The 14046-nt window shown below is 43.8% G+C and overlaps 1 protein-coding gene across 1 annotated transcript in view; it reads right to left on the reverse strand.

Moving 5' to 3' along the window:
* Positions 1 to 14046, reverse strand: part of Ankfn1 (ankyrin repeat and fibronectin type III domain containing 1) — a 143289-nt gene that overhangs the window by 22942 nt on the left and 106301 nt on the right. The window contains exons 12-14 of the mRNA XM_059269611.1: positions 13068 to 13234; positions 10328 to 10478; positions 8704 to 8872 (exon numbers count right to left, since the gene is read on the reverse strand). Coding sequence (XP_059125594.1) covers positions 8704 to 8872; positions 10328 to 10478; positions 13068 to 13234 — 487 coding nt within the window. The remainder of the gene's footprint in view (positions 1 to 8703; positions 8873 to 10327; positions 10479 to 13067; positions 13235 to 14046) is intronic.

Below are 14046 nucleotides of genomic sequence, written 5' to 3' on the forward strand. Positions count from 1 at the left end.
GTACCAACTGGGAAAATCACTTTAAAGGGAAAACAAAAACAAAAAGAAGTAGTAGCTTGAATTTTCTACTAAGCATCTTGCTTACTCCTAGAAGGTATGAGACATGCTTTTCTTAGGTTGTCTTTACTCTAACTAGACATTCCCCCAGGACCTTTGGGCTTTGAGTCCTTTTCTGCCTGTCCCCCTTTGCAAATTTGGAAGGATGGTGGGTTCAGATTCTCGGCCATACCCCTTTTGTCTTCAGGTTTGGCCTTCTTTTCTCAAAACATAATGTGACAGAGGCCATAGGAAAGAGTCTAAGCTGCATGCTCATCCTTGCCTCTTTTCAGGAGAGGCACATGGCAGGTTTCTCTCCTCTCTGGCCAGCTCTGGCCACACACTACAATAGCCTAGTGTTCCAATATGGTGAGAATGCATCCCCATGCAGGGCAGTGCTGTTCTAGTGTCTTTCTGGTCCATCATCGATTGGGAGACTTTATTTTTGCTATATCTTCTTGGGTGAGAAATTTTAATAATATTGTCCAGTTTACTACCTCTGACCCCCTTTGCTATAGATCCCAGTACTTACACCTCAGCCATTTAGGGAAGCTAAACCATCACACTTCAGAATGGGGTGTGTGTTCATCTCCACCAGTTAGTGAGGAAATCTTTCTCCTTTGCATGTGAGAGATTTCTGTGCATCTTACATCCTAGCCTGCTTGATACCTTGCTTGATATTCTTTTATGAGAAATTTTAGACCCCTGGAAAGGTGACCTGCATTGTTTTTGTTCACACGGAATAGGAGAGACTAGCATGAGTGCTTCAGTTCTTCATTCTTACTTCAGCTGTGCCCTACTCCAGCTGTGCCCTACTCCAGCTGTGCCCTACTCTGAGTCCTACTCTTACACCAGCTTGTCCCATTCAAGGTCTCTACCCTCAGACCTGGACTTCATTTTTCTGTTACCAGCTTCTTTCTTCCTAGCCTTCCCACACTCTTTAGAACATTCTTGCCTGGTTCGAAGAAGAGCTGATTTCATATTCTACCAGTAAAGGAAAAGCTCTTACTCTTCTCCCAAACAGTAGAATTCTCATGTGATTCCCATACTTAAAATTCTACAGAGATCCCTCTTTAGAATAAAAATTCAAACACCGTTCCCCATAAGGAAACTCTTATGGTCTAGGGTTTGAGTACGAATCTTTAGTTACACCTTTCATTATACAGCTGGCTTTGTATTAACTCGGCTTTGATCAAACCAAACTTAATACACTCTCTTTTATATTTTCACTCTTTTACAATTGCCCTCCCCACCCTTAGAGACCTGTCTCTACCAGTCCTTTCCAGTCTTCCTTTGGCACTGAAGGATTCAGTAGAAACAGCTACTCAGTGAAGTTTCCACGGGTGTCTCCTTCCTTCCGGCAGATCTCATTTCTCCCCCTGGGCCCATAGAGGATATGATTCGGAATGTATGAGACCTTACCCTGCTGCATTGTTGTAGGTGTGTCTTTGGCTGCTTTGGCATTAGGATGCTTTTTATTTCTTTAAAACTCCCAACACCAAAGCTTCTTAACTACTATTGGTTGAGTAAAGGAACGTCAGAGCGGATGAAGAAGGCAGACCCCGGCCCCAAGACTCCCCGCTTTCCTCTCTAGGTGTACTTCTGTGTGCTGGATTTTCCTGTTTGCAAAGGTCTTTTTCAGGACCGTGATATTTCCTGGCAGCTCAGAGGTAGGAGTCACCACTTTTGACCCTTGCGGTTCTCGGTCTTTCTGCCCTTCCAGGAGGGGCTACATCCTGGTAGCACTTGACAGATCCCCCTTCGGCCTGAGAGTGAAGAGTCTCACAGCCTCCTTTTCCAAATGAAGTTGGAAACAATGACAAAAGTCGACTTTTTTCCATTTCTAAATGTGAAAGAAAGTTGACTGTGTAAAGGAACTGAACTGTCTTTCCCTTTGAACGAAACAGTATCAGTCCCTCTGAAATCTTAAGGCCCGGTGGCGTATTCAGTTTTCTCTCAAAGGCCAGGGAATTCAGTCTTCTCTTGCATTTTGTGGCAGGGGCTGTGGATCAGTGGGTGGTCTCCCATACCCACACCATCCAATGCCATCCATGCCATGCACCACAAGTGAGTTATGTGCATGGTTCAGCTGTAGCACTTTTCCTGCCCTGGTGGTTTCTATCCAGAGCCTTTAACGTCACTTTGACAAATCTTACTTTAACATAGTCTTTTGTGGTTTAGCAATGATACATTTGGTAGCCATCCCTGAGGAAGGAAGGATAGACTGGAAGCTTCTAATATTTTAAAAAATGTGAATCACATGCATTTTACAGACAAACTGGTATAAGGCAATGACTGCAATGCCATTATTGGGACTACGTGATTGGTGAGTAACACATAAATGGAAACTAATTGTCTCTGGTGGTGTTTCTCTTCTATTTCTCTCCATATAACAGAGACAGACTAAAGTTCAGTTGGCCTTGAGCACTCACAGGACAGTAGAGTAGAAAGTGCATGGGCTAAATACCATGCAGGTCTGATTTTTGATTGCAGCTGGGCCGCTTGCTACCAGTGTGCATGGTAGGAAGATGACCTCCAAGGACCTCAGTATTACCCCTAAAACAGGGCAAATAAGATTCCCAAAGAGGAACCAACACAGTGTATGCACAATACACAAGATGTGGATGAGACATACTAGAATCAGTTTGTTCCCACTCCCCTATCCTATCCCTTCACTTCCCAGGAAGGATGAAACATTTAATAGTTCAGATGTTAGCCCATCGGGATTAGAATAGTCTAAGAACCCCCAACTCTTCAAACTCCTCCTTCAAGGGCCAAAGAATCAACAAGGTAACCTCCTAGGGTAAGTTTAGAGTCTTTGCCAGAAAGCACCTGGGCCCAAAGTGCCCCACAGTGTTCTGGTAGTACATGAGCTGACACTTGGCATATAGGAGTGGTGTCTTAAATCAGGAAAAATGGGGATTAGGAATAAAGGTGGGTGCTGGGCCATTCCCCTAAAGCCTGGGGTCTGGATTCCATTAAGCTTGTTGCCTGGATATCCCACAGGTATCTCAAAACCCATCTTGTGTCAAACTGGACTCGTCATCCTCCCCTCCCCCAAACTTCTTCCTCCCTTCATATTTCCTCTTGGTAGATGGCAATGCTATCCATCTTAGACCCATTTCAGACTCTCTGGCTCCTCCATCTTGCCCCTCAGCTGTGTCAAATCAATCACAAAGTTTCATTGATTTTTAACTCCCGAATCCCCATTGGCCGCTCCTTCTGCCTCTGTACCTCCCCCATGCCAGCCCTGGTTCTGAGGTCTTACCATTGTCCACTTGGATCAGCAAACCAGTCTCCTGTGGTTTCCTCACCTCTGTTCTCAGCTCCAGTACCTTACTTTCTGTAGTCTGTCCTCCCAGAACTACCGAGACCCAGTAAGCCCATATCATTCCTTTCCTTAAAACCTTTTCACTGTTCCTCTTGCCCACAGGATGTAGTCTCAGCTACTTGGAGCTACTGCCGTAATCTGACCTTCCAGCTTCCCCAGGGGTGCTAAGCATCCATCACACGACCAGGGTAGACCTAATCGGCTTAGCCTTTGTTCATGCTATTTCTTCTGACTGAAATCACTTCCCTTCTCACATTTGCCTTTCACCTCCTCAATTTTGACTTCTCTTCCATGATCCATTGAAAATATTGAATTCCTCTGAAGGAAGACTTGGATGTCTTTCTGAAATTCAGTGGCTCCTGTCTTATAGTAGGGGTTTCACTGTATTAGGACCATTGGTGGGAATGCCTCTATCCCCTCTAGATTCTGAGAGTCTGGTATTGAAGCTGTGTGCTGTGACCATCTGCAGGTCCACCCAGCACAGGATCTGGCATCTAGTGGAAACTCAGCAAATGTGTGTTGAGTGAAGAAGGGTATGGCCAATTTTTAAAAATTCTCCAGTATCCTGTCCTTTTCATCCAATTAGCACAAATTACAGAGCCAAGGAAATCAATAAAAATCAGCTTTTCTCATTGGAGCCTTGCTGTTCATTGAGACTGCCCACGGGGTCAGGGCAAGGTGACCTCCTCCGTGCAGGCTAGGCAGAGCCTCAAGAGGCCACGTCACTGAACAGTGTGTCTAAGCTTGTGACGTTGCTTTTCCTTTGCTTCTGGGAACACATTTCTCAAGGGCTTCCACACATGGGCTTTATGGCCTTACAAGGGTTCTAGTCTTCTTTTGCCTAAGGGATGATGGAGTGTCAGCCCTAAAGCCATGGAAAGAGGAATGGGTCTTTGGTGAAACTGTTCAACCCTGCTTGTCCAGAGCTTGACAACATCTCCCTTTGTCGGTCTCTTTTAGTGTCACAAACAGCCCTCTGAAACAGTATCCTGCGGGTGTGACCTAGTGGTCTTTACTCCTGGAGACAGGAGGCCAGTCTTTATCATTTTGCCCTCGCCACATCTGTTTGGTGCTGGACTAGGCACAGACGGAGATTTCCATTGCTGGTCAGCAAGTTATTTATGATCCACTTAAGGTCACTAGTGGGAACATGGCTGGGTTGCCAAAGCTCAAATCCTTCCGTGAGGTAGAGGATGATGACTTATACAAGTCAAACAGAAATATAATGCACTTCTTTATTATAATTTACATATTCCCATAATTCACACCTTTTCAAGTTTCATTAGAATTCCCTTGTTGTTATTAAAGTTTTTTTTTTCTAGTTCTGATTGAATTTCCAAAAACATTCTTTTCTTTCTCAGAAATGCTTAGGGTATCTCTACCACTTAACATGGAATGACCTAGAGTCAAAGGCCCTAGTTAACTTTTTTAGCATCTTCCTCAGAGGGGCATGGGTCTAATACAGCAAGGCTTAAGAATTCCTATAGAAGCTTTCATTAATTTTTCAGTGGGCTAGTCTAGTGGAGGAAAAGAAGGTCCGCCTCTTGGAAAACGCTGATTGTTTAAGGATAAGGTGGAGCTTGTCATGATTCTAAGAGCATGTAATATTTTAAAACTTGTTTCTGGTACAACCAACATTGAACTAGAGAGTGTATCAGTTTCTACTTACTGGCAACACTTATCCATGGTCTTAAAAAAAAAACAGTAATAGAATTGGATGTGTCAATGGAACCAACGCCAACCAAGTGGTCTTTTCTGGAAACGTACATGGTGGCCATTAATCAGTTAGATAACTCGTGATACAGCAATGAGGGAGGGCCAAAGGAGTACCAGAGTTTGTTATTATAGTAAAAAACATTTAAAGCCAGGATCTGTGAGACACAGGCTTTGATCTATGGCCTATTTTTCATAGATGAAGGCTAGTGTGTATGGTCTTACAGTTGCTTTTAGCAATACAAATAGGTAAGACAGATCAAAGAGGCAGACACAGTTGGGTTCTACCAGATTACTCTGCTGACTACATTTCTAAGTCTGTATTTATGTATTTATCTCTGAGTCCTAGGCAGAACCACTTAAACTATGGATTTTTGGCGTCACTATTACCCGAGAGCTTATTAGAAATGTACATCTTTTTCAGCTCCTTCTCAGCCTACTGACTCAGCATCACTGGGGCTGGACTCCAGGAATCTATAGTTTAACAAGCTCTCCAGGTGATTCTTATGAACATTAAACTTTGAGGAACATTATTCTAGGGCATTGTATCCCTAAGTATGTGTTTTGTGGATTTTTTTAATAGATGCCATGCCAAAAATGTTTCCAGTTCTGGTCAGATGAATTTGGAAAATTCTGGGTTAAACAAAGTCGAGCTTTCTTTCTTGGAGTGGGGATGGGATGAGGGGTGGGGAGTGGGGGGATGCTTCTATTGCATTTTGCAGAGCTTTTAACGCTATACTGCTTAACAGCATCTACTGGGTTTATATCTAAGTTCCCTGTCAGAGTCTCTGTGTGCTGAAGGGTCTGGTTTCTCCCGCTGAGACCTTTTTCCTCTCTCATCTTTGTTCTTGATTATCTCACACTATGGACTCTGCTCTCTTGTCCACACACACTGTTCCTTGACGCCCTCTCCACTTGCTCTTCCTGTTGTCTGGAAATGTCAGGTCTCTGCTCAAATGTGACTTCTTCACGGAGGCCTTCCCAGGGCATCCTCTAGAGAGTCGCAACCCCGCCACATTACTCTAGTCCCTTTCCACGATTTTTCTCCAGAGCCCTTGCATCTCTTAGGCTTGTGTCCTCTGTCCATTGCCTTATCGTCTGTCCCCTCAACTAGGATGGGCACTCTCTGAGGAGTCGAAGGGTTTGCGGGGCCTCTTAGCAATGCCTGGCACGTGGTGGTGTTTGTTGGTGGGTGAACAAATGAATGAGGAGAGGAACATGTGTGCGAGGAGGCTGCAACAGTTGCAGTGTGGAGAGAAATGGCGAGCAGCATGACAGAGGGTGGCTGTCCAAGAAGAGTGTGACATTCCCAGGACTGATGGGACTCTTTCAAATGTTTGTGACCCACCGGGCCCTAGGGGACATATACTATTATAATTATCCCAGTGTCACTGAGACATGGAGACATGAATTTCACACACACACACACACACACCCCTTATAATTAGGGGAAAGGTGTGATTCACCTTATACAGAATGAAATACTGGCTAGCTCCACAATAAAGTGTTCTCCTTCTATCTTTCCTCTTTATTTGTCCTGTGGGAAGCATTTGTGTGCTTTTGGTTTTAGCAGCTACTTGTAGACACTGCTGAAGTTTCCCTGTTTAGTATCTGGCTTGCTCTCTTGCATTTCTGCTGCCAATGTGATATGTTCACTTTGATGTTGATTTAGCACCTTCAGATTCAATATTATTTAAAGCTAAAAGCACCCAAACCATGCTTTCGGGCTCTCATAGTTCTAGCAGAGGCAGCATTATCCCCACAGTCCCGAGGCTGGCACTCAGGGGCCATCTCTGGATGTCTCCTTTCCTCCTGTTAGCAGTTGCTCGCTCTCGTTTCCACTCAGTTTCTCACACTTAAGTCTTTCTCCTTTTCCCACAAGCTCTCATTCTACCACTGGGACTCTTAAACCTAGCTCTGAAGGTTTTGGCCCTTGCTTTCCATCCACATTACATCTCTCTTTCTGACTCTGACAAGTCAGCACGGACCCCCCTGTTCAGCTGAATGGCCTCCTAACCAAACTGGGCCTCTTGTTCTTTCTGGGATTCTTCCTACTACATTCCCATGTCTTCACTAGCTCTTCTCCCCAGGACAGGAAAGCTTTTCTTTTTGATCTATGTTTATTAACCTGCCCATGCTTAAACAACTGTATCAAATGTGCCCTCCTTCATGAAGGTTTTCTGCTACTCGCTGGGAAAACTGGCTCAATGAAGCACACACGTGCTATCTTTTCAGCTATAGAATACCTATGATTTCTGGCATATTATGGCTCATTTGGTGGTAATTGGCACTCCCAGTTTACTTCTACCATCATACCGAGTCCCTCGAGTGTAGTGTCTGCGCTGTCTTTTCCTCTTAGTCTCTACATTGGCCCAAGAGCTGTTGATTGACTAGACATCTGTGTGGCTCCCAGACAGGAACTCATCACACCAGTGCTGCAGGATACGCACTAGTGATGTTTTCTGGCTAGGGAATGAACTAAATGGTCCCACGGAGCAAGGGCTTTGGGGAGTGGTATGGTCACTGTTATTAATCACGTGACGTGGTAAAGGCGTGGAAAGGTTAAATGAGTGCCAGTGTCATATAGTAGGGGACCCAGGCCTGTCAAATCTCCATCTGCTTCCAGCTTCTCATAGGAAGTCTCCCACCTTTGGGAAACAGCAGTGACCAGTCATCACCGTCTGGATGTCTTAACTGCTTGGAGCAAGGGCAACTAAGCGGCTTAAACAATGTATCTGAAAGAGATCAATCCTGATTCAGATGCCCAGATCTCAAAATGAAGTTTCAGGCAATCACCTTGTGTGTTTCTGAATCTGGTGGCTTGGGAGCAGTCAAAAAATGGGTCTGCCTCATTCTACCCACCCACTCACTCAGCCTCCCCCAAATTGTGCAATTTATTTGAATTGAGGGAGCCCTTGCTAATTGCCTCTTATTGGTCTGTTACAAGATGAAGCACCGGAAAGGAGACAAAGCCTCCCTGTTCACATTCTCAGTGGGCAGCAGGGGTCTCTGCAGAAACTGGAGCCAGGCTATTCATTTTGAAAGCGAGGACAAGATCTTCCACCACCCAGATCCCTCACATTAAGATCACAGTATTGCATCCTGGGAGATCTTGTCCATTTCTCAAATTGTCTAGGCTATTTAGAGTATTTAATATCAATCTGTTTATTTAATAAATCAAGACTACTTATTGATCTTTTTTTTTTTTTTGCTCCAAAGTGATATAAATGCTACATATTAATTTCATTGCTATTCTTTCCCAGTTGGCTATGAGAGGATGGAGCCGGGGGCATAGCATGAACACACATTCACGCACACACCATTCTTGTATTTATGTTCTAAGAAGTGAGGAGGGAGGCAGTAAGTAAGCCTGATCACTGAACTTTCAGTTTGGAATTCCTTCCTCTCTACTGGGCCCTCGCTAGGTTTCAGTAGACACTGCTCAGGCTAGTCCTGCAGCCTTGCTTTTGCTCACACTTGTACACAGTCCTAGGAGGGGTTGTTGCCAAAGCCATCATGTGATTTACTGACCCTCCACTGGGACAAGGGGGAACAGATACCACTTTGTGATTTTATTCTAAGGAGGCTGGGTTAATATTTCTAGGTGAAACAAGCCACTATACCGAGTTCAAACATCTGAAGAGGGAGGTTAAGAAACCCTGAGTGTGGGGTGTAAGGATTATTCTGTCCTGGGGCTGTACAGACGTCGTCTGAGGCAGGGAGCAGGAGAAGAAAGGACACATTGTGACCCATTTCCAACACCTCCTGTGTGTAGAGGCGGAAGTTCCGTGCCTGCAGAGGGACACGCGCGGAGGAAAAATAGGAGAGTTACAACACGGCACTTACATAAACAACACCAAACCGGCATAAAACATCTAACAAAATTACACAACTTCAAGCCTGGAATTTTTATACAACATAAATATTAGGGTTCAGCCCATTTAATAATGCTATATAAAATCAAGATTTAAGGCAGTAATGTTCCACATAAACTCTGAAAACAACATTTATGCTTCTTATAAAAGCAGAAAATGATTGCATTCTGTGGGCTTTTCAAAATGATGAATATAATTACATGAAGCAACAAAAATGGATTGAATTAAAAATCCACTAGTTTCAATTTAAGTTGGTTAAGGGGGAAAAATGTAGTTTCTGGCCAAGGACTGAGAAAAATTTACAAGTATAAAAAAATGTTGTATGCACTGTTATGCAGTTAAGCAGCCTTCTCCCAACATGTATGTGTAGCCGGAGTTACCAATGAAATACGAGCTGCTTCAAACCTGCTAGGTCCAAGAGACCCTTTAATAGTACCTACTGCCACAAGGAGAGCTGCTGGGTTCCTACTTTTCTCCCTGTGAGCACAGGGTCACCCCTTGAATAATCCAGGGGCTCCTCTAGTGTCTTTAGCATCTCTTGTGATTTAGTCTCCATCAGTGTTAGCTGGTTTGGACTGGCTGTGAAGAATAGAAGGACACTTCTGGAATTTCTGACTTCTCCCTGCCTTTGGGTGGCCAATCTGTTCCTCTTTCTCTTATTAAAAGAGAACAGGCCGTCACTGTAAGGATCTTCCTGATGCAGGATACACTTGGTGCTCGGGATCTCTGTTCATGTTGTAGTGGAGGGGCAGGGGCATGAACAAAGGCCAAGCAAACAGCAGACAGCCCCACCCCTGAGTTCAGCATGTTGCTAGCTTGTGTTAAACTACGAGACAGAGCCTAACACATTTTTACTCTTAATATGCCAACAGTTTCCCTTTAAGTTCTGACTTCTAGAAGATAGTTGTGCATATTTTGACTTTGTGATTTTGTTAATAACAGACAACATGAAATCACTTGGCCATTGTTCTAAATCCCATGGTTAGTCTTTTGCTCTTAAATAATTCGTGTATCTAACTATAATGTTTTTCATTAATGGGTGAGTATATTCTTGTGTTTCATGCTGTCCTACAACAGAATCTTGGTATCTTTCAGGGTAGGCTAGAGGGCGTTTTCTTGCTTGGTCAGAGTACACTATAGTGGGGTCTGGAAACTGGAAGAGGCTGATATGAAGGAACAAGAGAAAGGGAGCCAGAGCACAGCCTGGGTCTAGTTGTAGGCATTAAATTCAAAACATGCATGTATAGGCAGAGTGGTATTTTAAAAACGACAATAAACATACGTACATATATATGCCTCTTGAGTAAGTTTTATGACACAACCTAGTTTCCATGAGTCATAAAAAGCAGATAGAAATGGTAAAGCCTTGTACCTGGTGCAGAGGTACATTGATCTGCTTCAGGAGAGCCTTCACTGCCGTCTGGAGCTCGTAGAAGAACAATGGCACGGGGCAGTCTGCATTATGATCCGCACTTTCCATAGAGTCGGAGCCAGAAAGCTTCTGGACCCACTCCCACTCCTCTCTGTATGTTGAGTCAAGTTAAAATTAGAAATATAAGAAAAGTTCAGAGTACAGCTCAGAACTTTCTCGGTGTCCAGAACCCGAGCGACCAGTTCTTGGTGGTTAAAACACAATGCTATTTATGGAACTTGAACCTTTTGCTACCTAACTGGAGTTCAAATGGGCTATTTCTGATTTCAGCTTCGTTCACCTATCAGAGCCCCTGGATGTCTGAATAATACGGCTGGCCTGTATGAATCAGTGCTTGAAACTGAAGTGTTTCAGGTGTTTGTAATCCCTTCCTGACTCTCCTTGTTTTCCTGTCTCTGTAGGTTCTAAGGGCCTCCATTTTACCACAGGGGCATCTACTGGTTAATTCCACAGTTGGCTAACCACAGGACTCTGCTCCAACTCAGGCAACAAACCACGAAGCACATTTCAGCCCTGGCCTGTTGTAATCATGGGGACTATTTTGGTTTCGTTCCTTTTCCAAAAGCTTGAGGAGAATCACAAACAGGAACACCAGACAATTCCAATAAAAGGAATCAGGGGACACACATCACTGCTTCCTTCCTCCTCCTCCTAAACCAGTCATCTGTGTCTTCATTCTGCACGCTCTATAGTTCTTCGTAATGAACTTTTCCAACTGTCAAGCCGAAGGGAAGGGAAAGAAGGGTGGTGGGAGGAAGGAACATCTGGCTGGTCCCCCCAAAGCCACTCTCCAAAAGGGGCTTGAAAAGATCAAGGCAAAAGCCTTTGGGCAACAACATTGTTTCCACAGGTATTTTGCCCAAGTCTCCAAACACTTTCTGTTAGCCCGGTTTCTCCTTCTAACTCTGCGGGGAGCAGTAATGTGCTCTCAAGAGCAGGCGAGGCAGTGAAGGAAAGCCTCCTCTTCATGGTGGAAGGCTCTCACCAAAGGGTCATCACAGCCTGGGCTCCAGTCTCTGACTCAGAAAACCAAACTGACTGTGCTGGAGGAGGTTCATTAAAAAAAAAAAAAAGGCAGAAAAACAAGAGAAACAAGTCAATCAACCAACCCCGGGCTCTCTCTTTAACTACCCTCTTAGAAAAGTTTCTGTTTTTAAGAGATCTGTTTTATTTCAAGCCTCATACTGGACAAGACTGTGGAAAAATCTATCATTTGTTCCAATAAGAAAGAGAGAAAAAAAAATCAAACTTAAGTCCTATTGCAGTTTGGGCATACTTTTAGCTTACAACTAATCGAAGTCCTTGAGAGCCTACTTGGGAATGATTTCCCTTTTCCCACCTCTGATACATAACTAGATGAGGGGTTTATGATTAGCACAATATACACAGACCCCAAAGGACAACACTGCTAAAACGGAGTCTGGAACCAAATTAGAAAGTCACCAGTAAGAATCACATTGCCACTAAGGAGTCAGTGTGGGCTCTGAAGATGGGGAGATGGATGGGACTTTCAGAATGAAGGCCGGTGCAGTCTTTTGTACAAGGGAATCTGGATCCTTGGGAAAATCTGTTGATATAATTACTGAAAGACGATGACTAAGATTTTATGACACAAATCGAGAAACAGATGAAAATGACCATTGCCCAGTCAACTCATAAATGAGCCTCGCTGTCTTCTGGACAAGACTCTGGACAAGCTAGCAGATGTTGATTGTTGAAATGACCACCAGAGGGCGGACTTAAAGTCCAGGTGCAATTGATAACTGAAAGAAGGGGAGATGGTGGGCAGAGAGTTCTCGAAGACTACCACATCCCTTGCACCTTCATCATCATCTCCATTGCCACTGGGAGTGCTTCTGCAAACCTGTGAGACAGTGTGTTTACTAAAGGCTTGTCATCGTAGAGACCAAAGTTCAAAGGGCCATATTGGTTTTTGTTAAGCAAATCCACACTTGTAAAGAATTTGAGAATCTAGTTTGCATTCTACGAAGCCTAAAGAAATCCGGAGACTTTTTCCTTTATTATGTATACCTTCTTTTCCTTCATTTTTATGCTGAACACAATTCAGTTCATTATAGTTGATGAATGAGAGGCCTGCCATTAGGGTTAGTGATAAAGTTGAGCCAGAGTACCAAGACTAGGCAACTTTCCCAAAACTAACAAAGTCAGTCACCAAATGCCAAACCATAGAGGAAGTTTCTGGAAGTTTGGGCCTTGTTACTTTTTTCCTTCCCTAGAGAATTGTCAGACATGTAGAACACATATAAAGTCCGAAAACCAGAGAGTTAGGAGAGGGTGGAGTGAAGGTGGGTGAGGGCACCGTTAGGCCAGGAAGAGGTAGTAGCTCCACTGATGCCATTCTCATTGGTGATATCAAAAACAAAAGGCACAAAGGGCCCATTTCCAATGGTGAAAAGGATAGTGGGAACAGTGTGCAAAGGTAAGTCTTGATTCATAAGCCAGTAGGGCATCACTGGTTGTACCTGAGCGAAGCAGAAGGGACAGTGAAGGTGCAGGGCCTCCCTTTAATGGCTTTGCTCCTCCTAGTTGACCTTATCCTAGATGCCAGGACTCCATCATGCTGTGGAACATCTCACCAGAGATACTATACTGGTAGCTAGCACTTGACTTTCCTTTGGACACATCAGACCAAGGAAAATCCCAACTTGGGACCACTTACTTGGAGATGTTACTGTTTTCACGGATCTTCACATGGCAGAGAATGTTGGGCAACTTTTGGGTTACGAGCACTTTGATCTGATCCACAGAGCTACATAGCTTTAGGTAACCTAGATACAGTCCAGGAGAGAGACGCTGATGACTCCTTTTGTGATAGGAGAGAATATCCTGTAGGTGAGACAAAAATGAAACCAAATGGTCATCTCACAAGGCTCTCTCAAAACCTGTTCTTCAAGTTGGCCCTGTTATGTATGAAAGGAGCCGCAACTGATGAGGTAAGAAACCTCAGATACCACCATGAGTAGTGGGGAGGTATTAAGGTTATGGCTAGTCTTATCTGCAGGAAAATTCCATCTCCAAGTCAGGTAATCAGTCTTTAATATATGTTTTGAATGTTTCTTTTTCTCAGATTTCTGTGCCAAGGGTAAGCGTGTGGGTTATGATAGGGAATAGGCTGCTGCTGGGTGAGGCAGATAATAAAGAGAATTCACAGTATCTGTCCTTGGAGGACTTATAGTTTAGCTGTGGGGAAACAAACATTTTGCGGTGTAAATGCTGGCAAAACACATTATTCTTAATTTCAGGATAATTAAGGTAGAAAAGTCTACTTTAAAGAAAACCATTTAAAATACAATCCACGTAGTAAGTAATAAAAAAAAGTTTGATTCTTTATCTCAAATATGAAAAAGAATGAGCACCAAGTGGTTCGTTTAATTTTTCAACCATTAAGAGCTAGGTTGCATTTGTAGTTACACATTGGATGGGGGAATGTCTTTATGTTGCAAATATGTGTTGCTCTGATTGGTTGATAAATAAAGCTGTTTGGCATATGGCAAGGCAGCTTAGAGGCAGGTGGGAAATTCAGAGAGAGACAGGAAGAAGGAAGGGAGAGACGCCAGCAAGCTGCCCAAGGAGCAACATGTAATAGGATGCAGGTAAAGCCACGGAACATGTGGCAATACATAGATTAATAGTTATGG

This window comes from Peromyscus eremicus, chromosome 8a, assembly GCF_949786415.1.
Source record: "Peromyscus eremicus chromosome 8a, PerEre_H2_v1, whole genome shotgun sequence".
In the NCBI taxonomy this organism is placed as follows: Eukaryota; Metazoa; Chordata; class Mammalia; order Rodentia; family Cricetidae; genus Peromyscus; species Peromyscus eremicus.